Here is a 26,940-nt window from a genome sequence, read left to right as displayed (position 1 = left end):
TGATTCACCAAGTAAGTTCAACCCCATTTTCATTTAATAATGGATTTATTTAAATTCTGAATTTATGAATTTTTAAACACATTTAAAGACTATAATTTAAAATTCTTGAGATTATCTGTACTAATTAAAGTGTGTCTAGTAGTCATAATCAATTTTAAAATGAGTAGGTATCCCCTTTTTTATAGTAAATTATTTAGTGGAACATTTTATTTTTTTTTTTGAAACTTTCGATGTACCTACTATTTATCTACTTATTTAATTAAAAATGCAAACTAGAAGTTTTTGAGTACTCGTATACTGAGGATAATAGGTCTATGACAATGTGTTAAAAATGTATAGGAGCTATGGTAATTCATAAATGTTAGTAGTCAATATTAATCTACTAATATTGATATTTTTTGTAAAAATGATTCATGTATAACACGTACAAGTATAACCTTTTGGTTCACTATCATATCAAAATGTTTAAAATATTATTCATTAAATAATTTGCAGCTATAAGGAGGGTTTTCGTTTTGAAAATATGGTGTACAACAAGAATATTTGAAAATTTCACGTAGAAAAAAAAATTCGCCGTTAAAAAATGGAAAAACGGGGTTGAGCGTGTCCGAAGATTCACCCTGTATACCATTGTTGCCGTAATCTCTGCAGCCGACACCGCCACCCGCGCTTGCAGCAGTACGCAGCAGCAGCAAGTGCACTAGCACACGCACGCAAATAATATAATAACGAGATGCGGATTGGTGGGTGGGTGGGTGTTCGGTCGGCCGTCTTCGGCACCGGCGGCGGCGGCGGCAGCGGCGTTGGCGGCGTTGGCGGTGGCGGCGGTGGTAGACGGTAGTGGTAGTAGTGGTGGTGTTGTTGTCTGGAATACCTGCCGACGACACACGCTAACGCATCCGTAGCCGTCGCGAATGGTCATAGGCTGCAGCCGCCGTGTATTGCATACCGCCGATGCACGCGTACACCAGTTTGGACAGCGACTGAAACGCATCGAACCGGCGACTGGACTTTGACGAATCGTCATCATGAAGTGCCGCGCACGACCGTCTTCCGCCTCGTTTCGGTGGTACATCGTGTTGCAGTCGACCGCGGTCTTTGCCGCTGCCGTCGCCACCGATGCAACCGCCACCACCGATGCAGCCACCGCTGACGCGATAACTGCACTCGTTGGCGATCCCGTGCGCGATGCACGTTGTTTCGCTAAGTGTTACCGCCACGTCTCCGCCGAACAGCCCAAAGTACGTATACACATTTACGCATGCGTACACTTAAGCCAGACTACAACAGTTACCGTCGTGTGCCTTTTGCTGTAATCCGATCGATCGTTTCAATCGTGGTATACCGCGTGTACCAAACTATTCACTAGGTATGTATATCCCACCATCTCCCGGAAAATTATTTCACGAGTATCAGACCTCACTCGACTTTTGGACGCGACGCGACACGACGGACGATGTAGCTGTAAACTTGGGTCTACATATAAGTATTCCCATTGATTTCATCAATCGATTTCAGAATTTTAAATATGGACATTCAAACGTATAGATATGCAACGACCATCGGTTACGAATAACTTTTAGGTATATTATACCACTCGAGCCGTCTGGATGGCTTTATTTGACCATACTAGTATAATGTGATACGGGATTACATTATTAATAAATAATATATTTAATTTTAACACATCATAGTTTAGATTTCAATGATCTGGAATAAATACGTATTTGCGCTGTAAATTAGGTAAAAGTTTATTTGGGTTTTCTTCATTTACACAGAATTATTTTAATGTGTCATGTGAAATTATTATGGTTTTATATGTAATAAATATTGTATTAAGAAAATGTTACACCCGCGTGGTATTGTATCCGTTTAACAAACATACAATATAAAAAAATTTCCCTCAGTAGAACCAATTTTATGTTGTTAACTTAATTATTTGAGCAAATTGACTTATTGTCAATCTCAAAGAAAAGAATATTATTAGTTATTTTTCCTCGTTTTTTTACGTTATTTTAATTTTTAAATAAGTTATGAGTATTTTTATAATTTAGTAATAGAATACATATTCACTATTCACTTAAAACTTAAAATATCGTATAAAACCGACGAAAGATTACAAATATTACAAATAATATTCTTATCTTTAAATTTGATAATAAGTCAATTTGCTCTATATTAAAGTGAAAAACATAAAATCAGTTTTGTACTGAAAGTAAATTTGATGTGTTTACATTTATAAGACAGAGACAATAAATTCGGGTGTAACATCTTCTTATGGGAGCACCACATGATGTGTTGCTTTCGTCTTATGAACGTACAACTCCAAATTTTGAGTTTGCAATTATCTATTTTAATCTGTTACTTTTAAAATTAGAGTGCATTTATTGATTCATTATAAACTTTGAAGATAAAATATTATCATCTAGGGCATTTCAGATTTATATCTCATTTTATTGATGTTTATTTTTTTTCTTTTTTTAAATTTTATTAACATACTAATTCCAATAACTTTCATCGAATAACGATTGTTTACAATTTTATTTTGTTCGATGTATAATTAACGTAGTTAATTTATTAACTTTACTTTTCTGATTGAAAAGTAAAGTAATTTTATTTCATTAGAATTTTATTTGAGTGACGAGTAAAATAATTCAATTACTAATTAAAATGAACTACACTGTATTATTTATTTTTTGCACCCCTTAATATATACAACACCCATCATACTCCATCTCATCATTTGCCATGAAATAACACTTAATGAAATGACTTGTGAGCAATGCGATCTGTCCCTAGTATTCCTGCTTATATATATTTATAATGGGATATGATGAATAATAATTGGTTATATTATTAATTGTACATTGCAGAAATTTCATGAAACGACACAACTGCACCTACGTATACTTGTATCACAGTCTTTCTGGTCGATTCATTACAATATTATATTTTGTATAAAATACGATTTAAACGAATGGATTTGATTTAAATGAAATGATAGATATTATACGGTTGTCCTTTATCGGGGTTTGCATACAAGAAATTCTAGTGTTTTTTTCTTAACAAGAAATTAATGCGCAGCGGATCTTTGCTCTTCTCGAGGTTTGTTTTAGTTTAGAAAATTTGACGCGTAGAATATTATGTGTAGAATTATTAAGAAATAAGAATAATATTATTGTGTATTTATCTATTAATTTATTATTTCATAAATATGCCTGCAATATATTATATTTTCATCATCTAAATGTTAGTAAAAGATAAACAAAAATAAAAAAATAGTTTTTTCTTTTTAAAATATTGTCATTACTGATTGGCCGACATAAATTAGACATAACAATAATGTTTCATTAGCTACTGCCTACTGTAAACGTGTTGATAAATTAACTAAAGGTTACTGGAAATATCTACCTAAACTTTTCTTTATAATATATATATAAAATCTTAATTGGATAAGCACTAAAAAGGTTATACAATTGTGTTTTATTTGACCTAATTTCACTCGTTTGATGAAGCTAAATAGCTAATTATGCTAAATATTAATTTATAAATTTCATGATGAAAATAATTATAATAGTGTTTCTAATAAAAAATTAATGTAGTTTGATATACATAAATAATTTATAAATTATCTGTCATGCTATCGTATTGATTTTATTGCTTACTTGTCATAACGATTCAAAATATTACAAAATATTACATCCTATGCAGGCTATTATTTGTTTCTTAATAAGTTTGAAATATATTACAAAGTAGATATTTTTTAATATGTACTTTATATTATGATGTGATGTGATACAATGACAAAATTCAGGGTAGATAATTACTTAATATTATTACTGATTTGGGTTTTACGCAAAATTGTAGAAGTAAGCAATACCTGCAGACTATAAATTGCACTATTCTATCTTTTAAAAATATATTATTATAATACGTTCTCTATCTGAAGTCCTATACCTGTATCAACTATACCGTATGCTAATCGAGCAAAAACATTGCAATATGAAGTGATGTACGAACACATAATAGCGGGGAATTTCAGCGGAATGCACCAGTTTGTAAAGTAACATATAATAACTCATAGATTTCGAATAACAAGATAATTTATTTGGCAATCGGTTCATTAGGATTAAATCACAACGCAAATAAATATACATAGATATTTATATAACGTGATGTTTTCGGATAAAATTTATCCTAACCTTAATATATACTATATAATGGTATTATAAATTAAAATCTAATTGTTAGTAAAAAAACTAAATACAAATATATTAATTTAAAAATTGTTTTAAATTAATTTTAACGTAATTTAAATAACAATAAGTATAATGTGTATATTATATTATTAATTATTATAATTATTCTTTTAATAATTGTAAACAATAATTTTTACAAAAAAAATTGTATTTGCTTATAAAATAAATAAGCCAGAAGATAATTAAAAAGCTAATATTAATTTTAAATTTGATTTAGAAAATATAATTACATTTTTATATTTTAAAAGGGAATGGGTCAAGGCAGGTTAAATTGTAACTATGGTTTTTGAGTTAAGTATTTGTTGATATCCATAATTTTATTTAGAAGAGTAGTTACACCTCTCATTTAATCTTTTAAGAAAAAAAAATTCATTAAAATTGATATAAAGACATCAAGGTTAGGCATTAATGAATTAAACAGTTAAAGTTAAATTACTTTTAAATACATTTTTTTTTTATTTTAATTGTTTCTAACTCTTATATTTTTTCCATGATATGCAGTAACTTTTGAGTTAAATGTTAATTAATTTTAATGTTACGTTAAACTAAGTAGTTTCCTATTATAAACCCCATCAATTTAAAATATATCTTGTTTTGTAAACTTTTCTTTTTATAAAATTTGTTAATTTTAATGTATCACACATTTTCTAAATAATTGTACTGTCTAAGAGTTTTGCTGTCTTGCACTATTTCTGATTTCTATAATAGTGATACAAATAATTAATAGGTGTAGAATGTATGCTGTACATAAGAAATAACTAATAAATAATAATGTTTAATAATAGTATAATAATTGAAAATTCATAGAATATTAAAATATATTATTTATGGATAATGGACAGGACAGTTATAGGGGCAACAATTATTGAAAAAATAAAAATATAACTAGTTTACCCGATATCTCATACACTTTTATATACTTATTTATTATTAAGGTGGCTGCAGCAGGTCGTGTTTTAAGGAAATTAATATAGGTAATATAACATGAAGATATTAAAGTGATTTGTAAGTGTGTGCAATGTAAACGAACATAAGTGTGCGTGAGTCTAATCTGGAATCGTTTCGGTCAGTATTTCCTAGAAACCATCCATCGTCGTCACCAAACATCGTAAACAATGAATAAATTATGCGGGTCATAAATATCATTTTAAATAGTAGATTATTTTACCATTTTACTATTTTTTATTAAAGTATACCAAAGGTATGTAATATAAATTTCTTATAATTACCCAATCATTTCATTTACCACTCAAAAAGTATCTATATAATTTGAAAAAAATCTTAATTTTATCAAACACAAATGTTATGTAAATATTCCAATTTTATTGTTGTTTAAATATATATTAGAATGCTGAGCTTGAGCGAAGTGATAATTATTTTGATCTTACAATGTGACATGTGTGTGTGTTTTCCTTAATATTATTATATTATTTATTTTGTCTGTCATTAAAATTTGGGTTAGTAAAAATTTCCAATAGTTTTCAAAAACGCCAGGAAAAACAAAAATAAATTAAATCAGTTATTTTTTAAATAATTGTCCAAAAAATTTTTTTGCTTGGTCAAAAAACTTGAAAATTTAGTACAAATTTTCTCATAAGTTGTTCATAGTGGAAATTTAAAACGTTGAGTGTAAATCCACATTAAATTTTTGTGAGTGTTTAAGACTTTTGACTAAATTCTTCAAAATCACCAAAATTTGTAAATTATTTTAATTTAAAATAAATAACAGTAATCATAATTATAATAAAATATCGTATAATATGAACTTGCTTATCATTTTTGATGTGTCGGTTACATCATCATTACTTAATATTTCTTATAACGAATGACAACGATACAAAAATAATTTTAACTATACCTGTATAGTGTATAATATAATTTAATTCTCCTACAATAAATTCTATTACCTATACATTTATACATATTTTGTATACATTACTATAATACAAATAATCATTAATCAGATATGTTCGATTCCTGGAATGTTACGATCACGTTGTATAGGGGTGTTACTGTGACAGAATATATACATTTGTCATTTTACCTACACGCATGCACGTGTCAACCTCATATTACTTTATAAAATTACAAACATTATTTTTTTTTCAAAAAATACTTCAATCACTACGTTCAGTAGAATGTTTCGATTTCAATTTTAAAAGCAGATTTGAATTTTTCTTTAAATTTTCTATGTTTTAACTGTCTAACATTTTTCATATTCTATATCAATGTATTTAAATTTAAATTATGAATATGATCTATTTTTACTATTTTTGTTAGTGAAATTTCTAAGTAAAAATAAAATAAAAATCAGAAAAAATAAATTGTCAAAGCATAGATAACTTAGTGACGAATACAAATCCATGTTCAAAATTAATATCAGAACATTATATTGGGTGTAATGATTGAAGTAGTGAGCTGAATTTTCGACTGAAAATCAATTACGCTCCAGTCCCCTTAATTGATATTTACTTATGATATTTTTGTAATAATAAAATTAAAAAAATATTTATATGTTTATATTAAAAGTAAATTCGATGTTAGAAAAATAATCACGGTATTATGAGTATTCCGACGATAATTAAAGTAGAGATGCAAAATAGTTTAATGGTTATATTATTTTATTAATTGTTGAAATGATTTATTACTGTTAACTAATACAGTAAAATAATTTGATAGAGTAATTAATTATTTTATTCTTGAAACGAAATGATTAATATTTAATAGTATATGTTCAACTAATTATATTTTAAATATAATAAATTTAATTATTATTATTTTAAAAATATTAAAATGTTTGACTATTTCTTAGTTAAGAGTTGTATTGACTATTAGGTGAAATATTACTTTGCTATTGTTACTGATTTTTAACTAAGTAACTTTTACAAGCTGAAAATAAGTACCTTTTGATTTTAAACTTAATTCATGTTTTTTAATATTAATTCAACTTTATGTTAAAATAATTGAAAGTTAAAAAAATAAAAATTAGTTAACTTGCCCAGTATTAAAACACGTTATACTTAATATACGAGACAAATAGATGCAATAATCACGTATTACATAAATGTTGTGAAATGAAGTGCAATAATTTAAAATGTAAAATAAAGTTTATTACAATAGGGTGTGTAATCCAGTTATAAATAACTGTTGTAGATTGTTTTGTGGCATTGTATAAATTTTAGTTCTAAGTATAAATATAATGATTTATTGTGTAAACATAATTTAAATTATGTTCAGTATATTATAATGATCTATGAAAGTTTATGATGAGTGATTAACCATTTTCCTATATATTTATCGAATATTTAATCAATCAATTTAGTTGTAAATTATTGATAAAATAATTTATTTATTAATTTATTCATGTATGAACTACAAAAATTATTATGTAGCTTAAAATATATTTGTTATTTATATACTAAATAAATTAATGACTTATTTTTCTTAGTTTTAAAGTTAACCTAATCATTTAAGGAAAAAAGCTTATATTTTGTAAAATACAATTTCTAAAATCAAATTAAATTATTTTTAAATATTTTTTAGATTAAAAATAACACTGATTCGTGTTTGTAAAATAAAAAGTATATTCCATAGACTTTGTATTGCTTGTTTTGTGTTTATATTTTCGAAGTATTTATTTATTAGGTATTAAGAAGCAGTTATAATTTCTCTATCTAAAATATTCAGATTAGTTGTTTTTATTAGCCATTGATAAATCATTGTTTATACCAAACTATTGTCTATTTTAAATTATGATGTTATTTTTAAATTGTAAATATTTAGATTCGTATTAGTTGTAGAGAATAACAAAGCTGTTGTTGCCATTTTTTATATGATTGCTTATTTTTTAACTTTATTTATGTAAGTTTATGTTGACAGATAATGGTCACAACAATTTAAAAATACGAATAGGTACATACTAAATACAATTTGTCATTAAAAAATTAAAAATTAAAATAATATGGTTCATTTTTTAGAATGGAAATACTGTGATTGAGATTCAATTGGAGTTTAAAGGATTATATTTAGAATTTATATAAAAGTATAATAACAGTAATTTTTCAGTATCTATGATAATATCATCAATAAAATATAGCGAGAATAAAAATAAAATAAATTTATGTGATAATTATGGTTGATAATCATTTAATATTTTTCATTGTTAGATTTTATTTATTTTATAAACAGTTATCATTAAGTAATAACATACTATCTTCGCTTAAAAATTAAAGTTAACAAACTTTTATCAGAGAGATATTGTTTAATATCATTGAATAATTGAAATATAGATTAGGGAATTAATTTCTTTTTTGTACCTAGTTTAAATTTTTTAATGAATACTTTTAGGTACCTATATTTTAATTATTATATAAAGTTACATAAATATTTTTATTTATTTATATCGATATTTTTAACAGAATTTTAATTAAAATTAACTTGTATGGTATTAAAAATAAAATATTGAATTATGTTTAAAATATTATATTATATTTAAATTATTGGTATTATTATAAATAGGAATTCAGAACGTCAATATAAAATCGTAGGTTGCCATTTAAAAAAAAATCACAATTACAAAAAATAAAAACCTTGACGAGTAATCAAAAATCCTGAATGATTTAATGTGCATATTATATAGATATAAAATCATAATGTAGGTTGAAAAAAGCCAAAAATCAATTTACTATTAAAATCTTTAGCAAAATTGCTGGCTCATAATAATGATAAAAAAAATTATCCAGTTTATTAATATATATAAATATGTTGTGTCAGCATTAATGCATTTGTCGTTGTTGATGTATGTAACTATATAAGAATATTCATTTTGTTTTTGACTAAACAAGTTCACCCCCAGTTTTTCATTTGATAATGAATTTATTGAATTTTTTAAATACACTTGAAGAGTGACCTATAAAAATTTAAACTTCTTATTTTTAAATGAGAACCCCCTTTTTTACTATGAATTATTTAGTGGATAGTTTTAAAAAAAAAAAATTTTATATGTTTCAATTATTAAAATGTTTGTATCATGAATAAAATTTCTCAAAAATAGTTTCATAAAAATTTAAAACAAATGTAATGTCGAATCTTGTATTTAATATAATCGAATTATTTCTATAAATTATAAATATTAATAGATTATTAAAAAATTTTAAATTTCCATAGCTCAAATATCATTTAAATCTATTATCAAAAAATAATTATTCCAAAGTACTGTGGTTAAGTAATATTATCATGGTTCTTACTTAAATTGTGATAACTTAAAGAAAAAAGGAGAAAATGATCTATTAACCTTTGTAAACCAAGTTAAATTACTCAAAAATTACTCGTTCAAATTTTGATTTTAATACTTTACATTTTCGGATAAATTATGGTCTATTGACTAAATAATTTCTATTTAAGAAGATGAGGGATTCTCCAAAGGGCACCCTTTAAGCAATATAAAAACAAAAAATAAAACTTGTAAATTATGGCGTCTTTAAGTATGTATAAAAATCCAAAATTTATATTTTGAATAACTGCGTTATTGAAGAAAAAAAAGAGGATTGGTTACCACGCCTGACAAATCATTTTGTTATATTACTTTGTAATATGTATAAGTAGGTATAATAGTACCCATGGATAATAAATAATAATGCTCAGCACAACACGTATATCATATATAGGTACAAGGTATACACACTTCTACGGTGGTTATGTTTTTCATAATTTTTTTGTGTCTAATATTCTAGTAAATAAAATTGATTGATTGTAAATTTTAGTCTATGCACTTGGCATTATATGTATTAATATTTTTTGTTTACGAACACTTTATAGTGTTGTCGTGTGTTATTATATCGACGGGGAAAAATGTAGAAATAACAACGAAAAAAAAAATCGTGGTGGCATGTAAAATATGCGTCTGGTGTATTAAAGTGTATAAGAATAAATAATGATAAATATATATAGGTATTGTATAAAATATATAGTTAATAGTCTTCGCGATTATAACGACGAAGTTATAAAAAAAAAAAAAACGGGACGGGCTTCGCCAAAACTGCATTATTAGCCGTTGACGCCCCTGAGTCGTTTTTACATCGTCCGCCGTATCCATTAAAATATGTATATTGTACCTATATATGTGTGTATATATAGGTGGTATGTGTTAATGTATGCACCGTAAAGACGCGTATATATATATACAGAGTGACTATATGGACATTGGATTGGTATATGTGGAAAACACGCTACTACGGGTGTTCCAGAAATTTCATATTTAAAAAATAGGAATGCAAATATAATATAACGATAGAATAAAATAATACGATTACGATAGAACAAAATTACACTAGTATTTAATAGGTACATCCATGAGCTATAATTTTTAATTAGCGCCTAATATTCTGTTTTCTGCAGTTTTTGTTTTGTCTGTCTGAATAAATAACACCGAATAGGGTGCAATTATCTACGTTCTGCTAAAAAAAACCCCATCTATGAGCGGCCATATACTGTTTTTGCGGAGGTTGCCAGCATTTTTTAATATAACTTAATATATAGTTACAAAAAATATTTTTATTATGATCACAACTCAAAACTCCCAATAATCGTGATAAATATATATATTTTTTTAGAAAAATAAGAATTTTGTTCATCAAAAGTTGAAAACAATTTGTAATTAAAAAAACCATTTATACATACGCATAACTAATAATAACAAAGGATTAAGCTGACTCCACTGTAGATGCAAATTACTATGACATCCCCGTACTCTATGACCTACGAGTTTATAGGTTCCAGATCCCCTTACATCTCCATTGCGGGGAGTTCACATCCTCTGCTCTAACAGCTAGTCAATTCAGTGGTTAAACATACATAATGTTTGATAACAAAACTGATAAATATATTCTATTTTTATTATTTATTTTTTATATGCTATAAACGTAATCAACAAAAATAGATAAATACAATCATTATATGACTTAATTACTACCGTCCTACTATTTAATACTTGTATATAATTTTAAAAATATCTCCGTCAACGAGCCGTCATCTTCATAAGTTCGTATCAATTTGTACGTACACCATATTATTGTGATAAATTGATAATTTGTAGTAAAAAAATCGTATAAATCAAAGTATAAAATTATATCGTCCAATTTTTTTTCAAGACTCTGGACACTGCACAAAGAATTCATTTTTTTTTAAATTTTAAGTCAGAAGAAGTGTGTTTCATTAAAGTTGTAATATATATATATATAAACTTCAAGGAGTGTTATGGTCCATCCTGTATATATAATATATATATGATATTACATTTTAAAGTATAATATATCGCTGACACTGCACCGTGTCCCGTATATTTATATGTAATTCACACATCCTTACTTTTACCTAATAATAATAATATAATAAATAACATATAATACTTGACGAGTGTCGCAATAGATACGCATGGTATCTATTAACAATCCCGGCTTAAAACATTTTGTTTTTATTGTTTTGTTTTGATTTTGTCCGCAGTGTTATAGCGGCTGTCTGAACAAACGATGGATTAATAAGCCGGGCAAGTGTCCGGTCGGCGACCTTGACAGCGTCGCCTCGCTGGACCGACCGTGTTTGGAGCAATGCAGTTCCGACGACTTTTGTCATGCCGAGTACAAGTGCTGCCGGCACAGTTGCGGAATAACATGCCAGCCACCCGTCGGCTTAGCTGACCACCGACCGGGTACGTTATACCTACCTATATTATTATATGTTTATGATACGCCATACGTTATTAAAATAATACTGTGCATTCGATTCTCGGTAGCCCGAACCTTGATGACTCGAAATCCTCGATACCTCGATTAAATAAAATTCCCTTTAAAACAATATCACCATAACACTATATGGTATGATAATGTTTAAAATATAAAACCAAGTTGATTCAAAAATTAATCGGCCAAGTTTCCGATATTTTGAATTTTTATAGCCACATAATATTATAGTTGGTCATAAATGGTCTTTACTGTAAAGTTCTGTAGTCTTAATTATTTTCCTTCTGTGGTTTGTTCGTTTAATATTTTATCCGTGTACCGCGTGATAGTGTTGAGTGTTAAATGTGTTATTACGGGTCAATAAGAAAACTAACAATATTGAGAGGAAACCACACTCGCACGTGTCGTCTTGGTCTTACGAACGTACGACATGGTAAATTTTCGTTCAGCACTTCCGATTTTCTGTGATAAGCTTTAATAAAACAGTGAATTGATTGACTATAAATTATCAAATTTATTGAAGACATAAATATTATCTGTTTTTAAATGGAGTTTTTAAGATATTTCAATTTTAAAAAAAGTCATGAGAATTTCTAAATATGAGATTGGTAAACTTGGGTCCCAGATGAGCTTATTTTGGTTAGTGAGATTCTGGAAAAAACAAACTATGAAATCTTTATTGGAAATAAAATTAATGATAAGTATATTTTATAATTATGATATACATTGTATAAATTATTATTTAAAAGATTAATTTTTTATTATCATACAATTAGATCAAAATTAAATTAACTAATTAAGATTAGCTTCTTATATTTTCTAATTAATAATATCATAAAAATAGTAGTATATATAATAATTGAAAGCAGGAAACGGGACTCAATTTCTTTATTTAAAAATGTATACAAATTATTGCAAACTCAATTTACTTAGCCCTTTTAAATTATACGTTTTTAGTATTTTACATACTTATAAATTGTTTAAAAATTAAAATATAATAGAAACCTCATATTATAGGCTGAACAATATTATTTTGATACATCGAAATTCTTAGTAACAAGATTCCCCTTCTCCACAATACATTTTGAGTTCCTAATAAGTAATAGTCAACTGTATTATTGTTATTCTCATTTTTACTGTTATCATTATTTACAAGAAAAGCAACTACGTTTTATTTTGTGCTAGCTATGTATAGAAAAATGTGAAGCACTCTGTATATGGTATAATAATATGCTGTACAATTTATCGTAAAATATTATATCGTTTTTGGCACCAATACGGTTATTCGTTTTCTATTTTTATGGGCTTGTTACAGACATGGTGATTTCAGTCTTGATATATTTGCATTTCGTACAATATGTATAATCTACCTATACATTCGAATTAATGTGTCGTATGAGTCAATGAGTGCATCGAAAATTAAAAGAAACCGGTCACTCCTATGACATTATTAGGTACATAATAACTTACAAACGTATTTCGGTACGGTGATAAATATGATTTTTGGATGTATTGCACAAGAAATTTAACAATGATTTACTACAATGTTTTAGTACTTATTTTAAAGGACTGGTTCCTATAAGTCATATATTATAGGATCTAATGGGCACCGGTCTCCGTCTATTAGAGAAATATATTTAATTTTAGAGTAAATTTATGGGTGAAAAATATTTTTATTTTTGCATTTTTCACAAATTTACTACAAATCAACGTTTATATACTAAGTGATCCATTTAAATGACTACACTAATTTAATACCATGAGTCAATTTTAATATTTTAGAAAAAAATATTTATTTTTTTTAATATACTTATTGATAACTGTATATGACACTAGATATTTTACAAAAAAATTGAATTTGTCAAATATAATTTTTTATTTTATAATCAAGAGTAGAGAATTTTTCTAATTATTTGAACGTATTTACATCAAAAATTGAACAGGCAATTTAAGTATAGAAAAGTGCAGTAAAATGGTAATTTTAGAAGTATCTGCTCGTTAAAGTTGTGTTTAGTAATGACCCCGCCAAAGGATAATAGTGTGCATAATAATAACTGTATATTTAAATTATACAGGTAATAATGAAGTATTATTAATCAATTCATTATTAAACTCCATTGCTTTTGCAGATGCTAAAATATATTGATATAATTATAATATATTATTATATATGAAACTTGCAATCAAATTGCGCATACTATGCTGTCTCCCTCTCAAGTCTGAAAATTTAATCCATTTTTATCCAGATTGCCTCTCGGCGTAGGTACTTTAAATTTTATTAAAAAAAAAAAAAAAAACTACCTCTTAATAAGCAAATAATAAATGTATCATTGAATCCTATCAAAAATATCACACTTTTGAAAGGGAGAGCAGATCATCCATGTGTTAAACATTGTAATGGTTGATGTTTATAAATTATTATTAATTATCATGATAAAAATTTAAGATTTTTTTTAAGTTTCTTACATTTTTAATCCAAAAATATTGAATGACAATATACATTTTTAATTCCATATTTTAATGCAGAATATTTTTTAAGTATTTATACATAAAATTCTTTTTACGCGGTATATTTTAGTGAAGTATATGAACCATTACTTAATTCCGTATTGGACGCAACTATAGTGTGATTATTTTTGAGAGAGTATAATTATGTACTATCTGCATGATCGTTGGAGGCAGCTAGTTTAAAATAACTTTTTTATTTACGGTAAAAATGGTAAGTAATCCGTATATTTTAAGAGGCTACTATAGTGTATACCTGTAGTACTTTCATAATCACGTGCTATTTACATGGCTTACAGGTTTACCAAACGTGCCAAAAATCGTCGCAGTGTCGGATTACGGTAAGGCGCTGGCGGTCGAATGGTCTGCGCCGTCTATGGACACATCCATAGGTCACGTTACGTATTTGGTCCAGGAACGACACCACGTGGGCGTCGAGTATGTACCGGAGCGTATGACCACATGGGCAATAGTGGCCAGGACCGACAGGACACGGGAACAGTTCAGGCAGCTGCACTTACCAGGACGATGGTTCCAGTTCCGCGTAGCCGCCATCAACGAGAACGGTACCAGCGGTTACTCACCGCCTTCCGAGCAGTTTTTTGTCGATATCGGACCGAGTAAGTGCAATTGCAGCTATGTCCACATATATAATATTATTATATTATAGTGTTGGGCTCAGAAAGCTTTTTTTTTATATTTATAAATAGGTAGGTCTAAATAAGATATTTAAATTCTTAAATTATCTACATGTAGATAATACTGAAATAATATTAAATATACTATCAAGATAAAAATAAAATTTTATTTTTTTTTTGCAATTTATTATTCGTAGCTTAATAAATAACATTATTTTTAATGTTTTAATAGATGTTTACAATCTCTTAACATATTTATTTTTTTGTTACGTATAGACAGAATGTCTATCTGATCATAAATATTTAACGCGAAATTCGAACATCATCATTTTGTATCATGGTTCTTATACAATGATTATTATATCGAATCAAATATATCTAATGATTGTAATGCCTGTTGTAACCACAAAATATTGTATATAACACTATTATTATATATAAATTAATTGAAAACACGTGCGCCTTCTAAAAAAAAACCAAGAAAAAAACGCGCAGTTTTTTCATTTACACGTGCAACACTCACATGCTTATATCAACATAATTTCACGATGCACGTGTACTGAAATAATATATTTATATGTTGTCAATTATTATCATTCTGAGTTGCAAAATTAGACTTAATATATTTTGTTTTTTTTTCGTTTATATCTATGTGATACATCAACAAATTATATCCTTTATGCTTAAAAAATATAATACTCAAGTCCCACGTAATGTACCTATATTATTCGATATAAATTTTAAAATGACATATTACACGTGAAAAAAATATTATAGATTAAACGCCGCAACGTTTTAAAATATATACTAATATTTTATTATCGATTCATTAGATTTTTTTTTAAATTATCAGTTAAGGCCTCAACAATGATGATTAATAGCTTACTCGTAGATTAGATATATAGGTTATAAATAATTTGAAATAACATTATTAACAATTTTTGACTTGGGTCAATAATGTGAAACAATAAACATATCATTTTCGTGTTTTCTTCGCGAAGTTACTCTTACACGGAGGCTGGGCTAGTAAAGATTCTTCATGCTTTGATATATTTTAAGAACTTAGTGACTATTTAATTGGTTGTAAGGTTTTTCTAGCATGTGTTTCATATAGGAGACGGTTCTTTAATAATGAGGAAAGAGTGGGTTAGATTTATGTGTCCTATTCTGACTCGGATGATTACTTCCTACTTCATATTATCTTTTTATCCACAAAAAAAAAAAAACGCAACGCGATTGGGTTCCATGAAATTTAAGTGTTGATAATAACACTTCAATAAATCAATAATATTGATAACTATCCTTCTAATTTTACAGGCTTATAAGACTGACAGCGAAATTATATTATTTGCTTAATAAAAATTGTTTCATATTAAGATATTAATTCATACAAATAAATGATACATTATTTAAAAAATATGGAAGGGGTTAATGTGAACAACTATATACTGTACAGCAGGAATCTCTAAATAGCGACTCGCGAACAAATTTTATCCTGCCTGCAGACAAAGAATAAATATTATGTATTTTCTATTTGTATTATATTTATAATTATTTTTTTTAAATATTTGTAATATAAATTATTTTTTTTTCTTAATATTTATAAAGAATAGCAAATAATAAATAAAAAAATAATGTTCTCATTACATCCAATTTTAAAATAACACCTATTATATGTTAAAAATATGTACTTAAAATTTTGATGGCCCATGAACAATTTTCAGATTCCTAATGTGGTTTTTCAAAAATATTAATTGACGATCCCTGCTGTATAGTAAAATTCAAGTTGGTTAATATAATCATGAATTTATTAAATTTGAATTCAATTATATACCTATCTTTGTACATAAAAAATAGTTTTAAGTAAAGACAAGTCTACACACTAAGTATATATTTTTTTATATTGCTATCTATATAGTAATCTATTTTACTATTAGTGTTTGAACTACGGTAGGTTGATTTAATGATTTCCGAAAATATTTCATTACATATATTTTACATTGGTAAATGTATTACTAATTAATTAGTTTGTTAAAAAATAAATTTTCTTGCATTTCAAATATCAATAGTTAATTTTGGATCAAAGTTCTATAACAATATTAGGACTTTTATAAAACGTAATTGTGATCAAGTAACAAACAACAATAAATCTGAGTAATACCGACATGCAATATATTAAATCAAGTTTTCATTTCATAAGCTATTTATTGTCCTAATCGGTATATGCGTTGCAGCACAGAATTCTTTATAATCTAGGTAATAAGTAAAATAGACACTTTTATATCACAATAAAACTATTATTTTTTGGTTGATATGACAACTTTGACTCAGAAAAAAAGTATTACATCCAATCTAAAATATAAATATATTAATAAATATTATTGAAAATCGTATAATACCAATAAGTTTTATTACTTGGTTGTCCATATTAAATAACTTTAAATAAAATAATATTATTATAAAGAAAAACACATAAAAATTTATTTTTAGAACGATATTAAAAAATATATATATATATATTATTAAAAAGCTGTAACGTTTTTCAGGTCATAACTCGCAAGACAACAAAACAGACATAATATTATAATAAAACTATGCTATTTCCTAGAATTTATTATACGTGTTCGACCAGTTGCGGCGCCAGGATTTTATACCTTAGGGTCTATTCGAGGCACATTATTTTACTGCAGAACTAATATATAAATATATACTTTAAATAAGGTATAAAATCTTTGCTTCAAATTTCCTGCTGAAATCTTATCCAGAGAAGGAATCTATGGGATCTAGACCACGACAAAATTTTTGCTTGAATAATCAATAATACATAATTTCATTCATACAAAAAATTTTAAAATAAATTATCATTACCTTAAGACTTCTTCTGTAAAATAAAATCCAAACTATATTAATGCCTTCTATTTATATTTTATACCATCCAATTAATCCACAATATCATATTTTAATCATAACATACATAATTAAATATTACGTATGAATCAAAATAATAATATATCATGAAAGTTATATTTAATTTAATATATATATATATTTTTTTTTAATATCAACATATTTTTAATTATCGACATATTAAAATAAAATAATATTGAAATAATTACATATGATGTTCAATATTGTTCAGTTTAAATTATACGCTTGAACATGGTTAACTCGAATAGAATAACTGACATTATATATTTAATTTATTTTAATGTTATCTTTCTATTTTTATGCTCGTAAAAAACAAGAATAACAATCATATAATTTACTACGTGTCTACGTAGATCATTGAAAATATTACTTATTGTGTTTCCATATTATGCATTTATACTTTCTCTCCGTTTCTATACTAATAAAAGACAATGAAGAATATTTAATAATAACTAGGATGCACATTTTAAAATATTTAATTTTCATAAAGTTTCATTGCGGGTCAGTGGATAGGCCAGATATTTTCAGAGAAGGCAATGGGGTCCGCCCGTGCCTACCCTTCGCGCCGCTACTGTGTTCAACTATATTATTATACCTATATGGTTACCAATGTTACCTAATCGTATTGTTGTAATGTACTGATATGTGTGTGTCGTTATTCTCGTGTATAATGTTATATATATATATTATAATACATTGAATTTGTTTCGCTACAGACGTCGATCCACCTGGACCGCCACAGGACTTAATGGTGTCGTCGTTAAAATGGACCAATAAGGAGTACCAGCAGTGTGTGTTGTCGTGGAAGCCACCCACCAAGTCCGTTCTACCCGTGCGAAAATATAAAGTGTTCATCAGCGTACACGACGGACCGCACGTTTACCACAAACGGAATGTGGTCCCGGCAGTGAGTTAAAATATACAAAATATATTATAAATGCGATATTATACGCTGTTTACTGATTTGTCGCGGCACACTTCTAAGGTTTTGACAATCCTTTAGACTTTAGAGGGGAGCTGAGGGGACTGGAGTATTTAAAATATAAAGGTTAACAAATTCTTATAAGTCGTACATAGAATATTATAATTTATTGTGTTGTATCTACAAGACGCATATAGTTACCGTGAACTTAGCCTGTTCACAGAGTAAGCTTTCCTGATTTGTTATGTACCTAATGCATAATGATAATATTACGTTACTTGTATTTTTGTGATATATTCCATATTATTGTGTATTATTTTAAATTCTATATATTATATTATACAACAACATACGACAAAATACTGTTACCATCTATTTAATTGTTAAGTATTTCTATTTCATTTATAGTTTTACACACGCCCATGTATATATAGTTCATTAAATCCAGCAAATCCATCCATTGCTAAGTGAACTTACAAAATCCACACATATACTCACATTTTTAATACATGTTGGTTCGTAGAATTACGCGGACCGGGCAAAGCATACTATCTATTATTGTTAGTACCCGGTTTGTATACACGGGGATTTGAAATATTTACGTATATTATTGTATTTCACTATACGAAATGGTATTTCAAAAACATTTAAAATAACTTTCAACGATTTCCTATTTATACCGTAATATAAAATAGTCGAATAAATTACTATAATAGCAATATAAATGTATAATAAAATATACTTAATAATATCTCCAATGAAAATCGTTGTTAGTATACAATGATTTATTGATGAATTCTAATTTAACACATTCATTACAGTGATCTATTCAATGACGAGGTACATTCAATACTTATATTTTTGAATAGAGCGGTCACTATTATTTCCCAATTTTTGTTTACTATAAATTTACTCAAATGTAACTGTATATAGGTATTCATTAATATCGATGAATCAAATATGACACGACTTTCAGTTTTTTTTTCTATGGAACTTTATTAGTGGGATTATGTCACCTGAAAGTCTTGCTTGATCGTCTGTAGTTTAACTGAATATTTTATTTGGCACCCATATAGGCGTTTCTACCTTTTTGGGCGGGGAAGGAATCGTGGTTTCTTTCTTTATACCATTATATAGTTAACTCTGCTCAGAGAGAGGATCTGCCCACGACAGGGTTCAACCCTGCACAACGATGTAGATATACGTATAGGTATAGAACCACCACCTTGTTTTACTTCATTTGAGATGCAGGATAAAACGAAATAACGTAATTATTGTGTTATACATTTTGTTCTATTATAACAAAGATAGGTATAGTATTAATAGGTAAAATCAAACAAACAAAAATTGTTTATTAAAAAAAAAAAACAATCTACGGAGGTTCTTATGAAGTCGAACTTCCAGTGATTTGTACGACTACCGACAAGATTTTAAAAATTGGTAAAAATCTTGAAAATTAAATTAACACACGTTAAAGTACTTTAAATAATTTATTTAAAATACTTTGCGTAAAATATTATGATACGTACATTATTCATACCTATGACTATGGGCTATAGTGAATTTCATGATCCAATAAACGAAAACGATGATTAAAGTTTAATAAAATTGTTTATTATGATTTAAGAAATTTTAAATAACATGCATTACTATTTTTTCACAATCTACGCACTAAAAAAGTAAAACAACTTTTTTTAAACTGAGTCAATTAAAATGTATTGTTTGTTAACATTAACTTCTTTTTACTTAAAAATTTTGCATTCATTTGACTTGTTACTTGAGTCAATTATTTTCATTTACTTGTCCACTTTTGTCTATATTATAGAATGTAGATAAAGCACCGGACTGAGGTTGAACTAGTAGGAGGAGGTGGGAGATGCAGGATAAAACAAATCGGGGAAAATATCGTATTACACGTCTTGGTCTATTATAATGTAGGTATAATATAGATCAAAGGCAAAAATATCGTTTATTTAATTGAACAATAACAGGCGACCGGAATCCTTACGGAGTCAAACGTCCAGTGATTGACGTTCTGCTGTAGTTCATCCGGCAATTCTTCTTGGTTTTCGGCTAACTGTGTGCTCGATCTTAACAACACCGGAACTAGGTACGAGGCTGTCTTGCACCAGTTTCCGCTGCACGTGACCGACAGGAGTTCCTTGGGGTAGTGGTTTTGGGTCAGCCGGTGGATCGTTGTCTTTTGCGTGCAGTTGCAAATCTCAGACGCGGGCACTGACACGCTATCGACGTACCGTGAATCGCTATTGCTGCTGCTGCGGCGCTGTTGCCACTCATCTCGCTTCTGTTGCTGCAGCTGGCGGTGGCGGTGTCGTTTCTGTTGTTCATCCCTATGCCGCCATAGCTGTTGCTCGTCCCGCTGCCGCTGCTGATCGTCTCGTGGCTGTATCATCTTGGCGGTAGCGTGGTGGTCGGCGGCGACGAATCGATCGAATGATTCGTCGTTCAGCATCGGGTCGTAAACCAGTTCCCATCTCACTTTTTGGGCCATCGACAGACATGAGACTGACACGCATGACACCAACGCCTGACAAAAAAAACATGGTTGCGTTAATATTTTGACGAAGAGGGGGGGGGATAAGAATTACATAAATCAGAACTTGGTAAACACCCGAAAAAATCTTACTATCTGGGAGTCATTCGCCAAATGGTTGAAATAGAAATTACTCATTAGATTTCAAACCAAAAATGGAAGAATAGTTGGTAATTTAAAAAAATGAGGGTTAAAAAAAGCCAGAAAATGCGAACGTGGGGAGGAATGAGATGTAGATAAATGTAAAATGGAAAATTTTATAACGACAGCCGGTATTTCAGGTATTGCAATAACAAATCACTAAATATCGGGAAATACAGGGAATGTTATAAATTTGAAGACCGGCAAGAAAAGAAAAAAAGCAAATAGTGTCCACGGTGGGGTGGGTGCATTTGTGACTGACAGTGGTAGATTTTTCGGACGAAGTGCACATTTGTATTCACGTAATAATAATGTATTAGAATAATAGTTATAAAAATGTCGATAGTTTTAAAAGTCTAGAGATTAAGTAGTTTTCGGCGTAAAAAAATAAACAAAATTATGGCGACAGCTATTATTGTTTTATACAACAACAATAAATAAAGATTTCTTTAGGTACCAAATTGAAATGAGGCAGACATTTTTTATAATTATCATTTAATAAATTAATTACTGCACGGGGTAAATTAAAAAAAAAAATTATTAGATCACTAGACATCATGCGTCGCAAACAACTTTAATAATATTTAATTTCTAAAATTAAAATATCAATGCAATTAGTTATTATATCTCGTTTTTGTATTAGAATAATTATTATTGTTTTTATTAAAATGTTTATTATTATCATGATTATCAATTATTTCAATCTAATTCATTAAATAATATAACAATATAGAACGTACTTATATGATGATATATGAATGTACAAATTAAGTTCTTAAATAAAAAATGTTTATAATAGGTTTGAAGTGGGTTAAATATAAGTTCTGTTTTTAAACTTTTTTCAGCACTCTATAAATTACAAGGTTCGCGAAACTATTATAAAAGATTTAGGAAATATTCCACCGTATTGAATTTGATGCATGCCTGACGACAAAGTATTACAAAAAATATGATCATTATATCGTAATAGGTCTTAATAAAATGCTACCACCCACAAATATCTACCTTCTTATATTATACAATCCTACACGTTATATTAATACGAGTATAACGCTCTACCAGTCTTCAATATTAGACGGAAAAAAATCTTATTCTAGAGACGAAAAATAAATAAAAATTTTTATACGTTCGCTTGTTATTAAACTTTTGATTAGAATGATGTGATTAAGTAAAAACTATATAAAAAAAAATCATTTTAATATATAAAACTAATTAAAGTTCTTAAAAATTATACTGAGTTAATTTCTCTTGATAAATATCAAAATATCTATTTCATTGACTTTTATATTTTATATTTCAATTATTTTTAAATTACATAAGCAATTGAACTTATTTTCAGTACAATGTTAAGGTAAGGAATAAATTAAGAAATTAAATGAGCGGGAAGAGTAGTACTCTTTTTTAGATAGGTACCTAGTTATACTTTAAATAAAATGTAAAAATTAATGGCTGAAAAAAGTTATACCTATTATGGTTACTTATTTCTTTCATGTTAGTGTGTTCGTTTAATTGTAAATAATAAAGTTTATTCACTGAGGAACAAGGAGCTTTTTGGAAACTCCTGTTATTGTATAATATTCAGCTACTTGCTACGTTTATTCAAAACACAATTTATTAATATTATAGACAATAGTTGATCAAAATATATAATTATCATTTATTTTAAATAGGTACCGGGTTTTTGTACCATAGAAATTTTCTTTTTTTCGTTTGTTAATTGCTGATATAGGATAATTTCAATGTAAAATTTAATCCAGGATTAATTACATTTATCGTATAGGAAAGGTGTAATACAATTTTTTCAAAATATTAAAACATAATATACGTTTACTGCCAGCCGTGTTAAAAATATAGAGGATTGATTATATTAGTGATGTTGAAATAGCATTGAATTAATGGCAAAAAAATTATTTAATCTGTATTAATAAATATGCATGATAAAGATACGTTTTACAAGTAGTATCATTTAATATTTTATTTATTGTAGAATCGCATAATAAATAAATTAAAATAATATATTTATACGTAGATATTTTATTTAAACATTTGAAAAATAGTATAAATATTATTAATTGTTAATAATACCTGTAGTAAGAAAAGAAAAAATATACACAGAAAATTATATATATATATTTATTAAAATATTCAAGTACATATTTTTAATGTATCATTTATCTAGAATTTGGACTAGTATAACATAATATTAAGTTTATTTTTAAATTTAAGAAATTCATATAATATAATGTTTCCTATCAAAAATGCACATATTTAAATTACGTTTTAAAACTATTACATTTTGGAAATTTAAGATCATTTAAATTCTAAAACAAGGGACTTATTTATATTAAAATAATTTACTTACTTGTTAATTTTTATTACTTAAAGCTTAATTATTATTCAAATCTTATTATAAATGTGATGAAATATAAATAACCAATGTGCATCAATTTAATTTAAAAAAAATTAAGTACTTACGTATAATGTCCAAATCGGAATACTGCCCAAGACAACATGCATCGTTCGAATGAAATGAATGTACTGAGGTCTTGTGAACTATTTTTCCACTATAAATAGAACAGTATTACATTTAACAATATATAACAATGGAACTACCCTCGACTTATCCTAATGGACCACGTAACAAGATAGGTGTTTCGCAACTATTATTTTGTCGCACGATGACGTCATTTATCTGTATATGAAAAACATTATTATATGCTTTTTTTTCCCCTTCTGGCTAGGATATTTTGAGGTTTACAATCAAAAAGCTGAACTCAAATTCCGAATATTTTCTTCAAGTGCAAGCCATTAGCGAATTCGGAAGAAAAAGATTCGCAGGTCAAAAGGCTTCAACAACCCTGAAAACCAAAGGTGAATGAAAATGTAATAAATGTACCTATTTAACTATATTATACATTCAAATGAAATGTATTTGTATAATATTTAAGGTTTATTGGTATAATATTATAAATATTTCTTTATTGTTCAATACTTCAATCAATCTTTATAGTTACTTTTTATATTATTAGTTTTGTTATTAAAATATAATTTATTATTCACTAGAACTCGTAACTAAACTTTATTTTTAAGTACCTACGCATTTGTTAATACATACATTTAACACCATAACATTAAAGTGATGACTATCAAAATATTAAGATGACATTTAATATGTGTTTTTTTTTTCGTTGAATTCACCTTTAACTTATGTTATTACTAATTACAACATACTTATGGGCTTATAAAACAAAAATACTACCTAGTTTCATTAAAATCAATTACCCTTAGTTTACTAGCTGTTTCTCAAACTATATTTTTAATAATTTCTATATTTTTTTTTTTATTTAATTGTAACTAAATATAACAATTTAGTTTATTTTAAACTTTGCCTGTGTATCTACATTTTAGTAATAGTTCAAGAGTGCAACTGTTGATAGAAATTATAGAAATTTTTGTTTAAGAATACTCATCAATAGTTTTTTACAAAAATGCATTTTATTAGATCTTACAAGATTCTTCGTAGACATTTTTCTTGTGAACTTTCATAAAATATATAATTTTTTAAACGCTTTTTATAATTTGTCTAAATCCAACTAAAAATTAAGAACTAATGGTTTTATACAATATAATTTATTTCTCAGTTCTTAGTGAATATTTTATATTTATATCAAGTTCTTAATACATATCATTAGGTAGAGGTTAGACTGCAGTTAAACTAAATAATTAATATATATATATACGAATTAAGAGGATAATTAAAAAACGATATTATAAGTAAAGAATAAAAATAAATTTTTTTTGATTTATTGTTTTAGGAAAAAAAATATTAAATCCTAAACAAATCGCAGGACTTAAAATTGTTGTAATTGGAAATCCTGACAAACGTAATTTAATTAATGCTAGACTATCATGGAGACCAGTTACTATGACATTAAAGAAATTTCACTACACATTATCATGGTCTTCAAAAGATTGCAAAGACGAGAGTAAGCCATTAAGAGTAAGAACTCCGGTAAGTAATTTATTTTTTAAGTTAGACACTATTAATATTAAATATTAATATAAATGTAGGTTACTAATTATTCTTAAATATGTATTTTCATATAATACATCTACTTTTAAATTATCTAAAGTAATGTATAAAGAATTAATTGTTTTAATAATGATAATAAATAAGACATATTTTTATAAACGTATAATTACCATTAACTAAATAATTGTCATAAAAATTAGTAAAAGTATATATGATGACTTTATATACGTATTTAAATGCATGCAATATCTGTAAGTTTATTTTTAATTATATTTTCTAACACTCAGATACAATATTATAAAATATTAATTAGTTAGATATTTAATTATTAATTGTCGTTTAATATTGTTTTAGGTGCCGTACTTTGATTTATTTTCATTAAAACCACAATGCGAGTATTTAATTATAGTTTCAACTACATTTAATGGATCCAAATACGTGGGTTCATTAAATTTTACACCTACTGTATTGAAGCTTTGAAAATTGAAATATTTATATACGAGTAATTGTTACTATTATTATACTTTCTAGAAAAATAGGAAAATTATAAAATATATTGAATTATCAATATTTGTGTATGTAAAAACTGGTAGATATACTTATATATTATATTATTCATTGATAATGTTTTAAGTCTCTAAGATTATATTATAATGCTTTCAATGACGTTATATTTGAAAAATGTTAAGATTATTTATTAATAATTTTTATTATTATTATAGTAGGTACCTACAGCTTAATTTATTGTTTTATTTTTTTATTACGAGTTTAATATGTTGAAATTAAGTGAGCATTTTAAAATTGATAAAATGACGAATACATAGTATGTAGGTACTCAAGTAATACATTTAATATTTATAAGTATTTAAATGAACGTTTAGGTTCCTACTACAAAGTTTAAATTATACTTGCGAGGCTGTCAATAGCTAATTGAATGTAATACTTACAATTTTTAAGTACATGTCACTCTATATTTAATATTTAAATGTATGATGTTTGATATTAACAGACACAATATTTGTGTTTGGGACAATAAAAAAATAATAATAATTTAATTTAATCATATTTTTATATTGTTCTACGACAGACAATATAACAATCAAAGATTTAATATCTAATTACCGGTTAAGTAATGCATTGTAAAGACAATATTTCATCAATTTTTTTATTTTATTTTGTACTTGGTAAATTTTTTGTAACAATGAAATAATGTTTTTTTATAAA

The 26,940-nt window shown here is 26.8% G+C and overlaps 2 protein-coding genes across 2 annotated transcripts; one reads left to right on the top strand and one right to left on the bottom strand.

Annotated features, from left to right (window-relative positions):
* Positions 1-857: 857 nt before the first annotated feature.
* On the top strand, positions 858-26,213 carry LOC112599136 (anosmin-1). Its single transcript, XM_025345900.1, has 7 exons — positions 858-1,241; positions 11,760-11,964; positions 14,800-15,120; positions 18,783-18,973; positions 24,425-24,554; positions 25,499-25,695; positions 26,071-26,213. Exons 1-7 carry the CDS (start codon positions 1,029-1,031, stop codon positions 26,194-26,196), a joined length of 1,383 nt encoding a protein of 460 aa, XP_025201685.1. The 5' UTR covers positions 858-1,028; the 3' UTR covers positions 26,197-26,213.
* On the bottom strand, positions 20,696-24,413 carry LOC112599137. Its single transcript, XM_025345902.1, has 2 exons — positions 24,159-24,413; positions 20,696-21,536 (listed from the first exon to the last, which is right to left on the bottom strand). Exons 1-2 carry the CDS (start codon positions 24,198-24,200, stop codon positions 20,958-20,960), a joined length of 621 nt encoding a protein of 206 aa, XP_025201687.1. The 5' UTR covers positions 24,201-24,413; the 3' UTR covers positions 20,696-20,957.
* Positions 26,214-26,940: the final 727 nt, after the last annotated feature.

This window comes from Melanaphis sacchari, unplaced genomic scaffold (genome assembly GCF_002803265.2).
Source record: "Melanaphis sacchari strain LSU unplaced genomic scaffold, SCAv2.0 Contig4_pilon_pilon, whole genome shotgun sequence".
NCBI classification, from domain to species: domain Eukaryota; kingdom Metazoa; phylum Arthropoda; class Insecta; order Hemiptera; family Aphididae; genus Melanaphis; species Melanaphis sacchari.
This window is presented reverse-complemented; position numbering and strand designations above follow the sequence as displayed.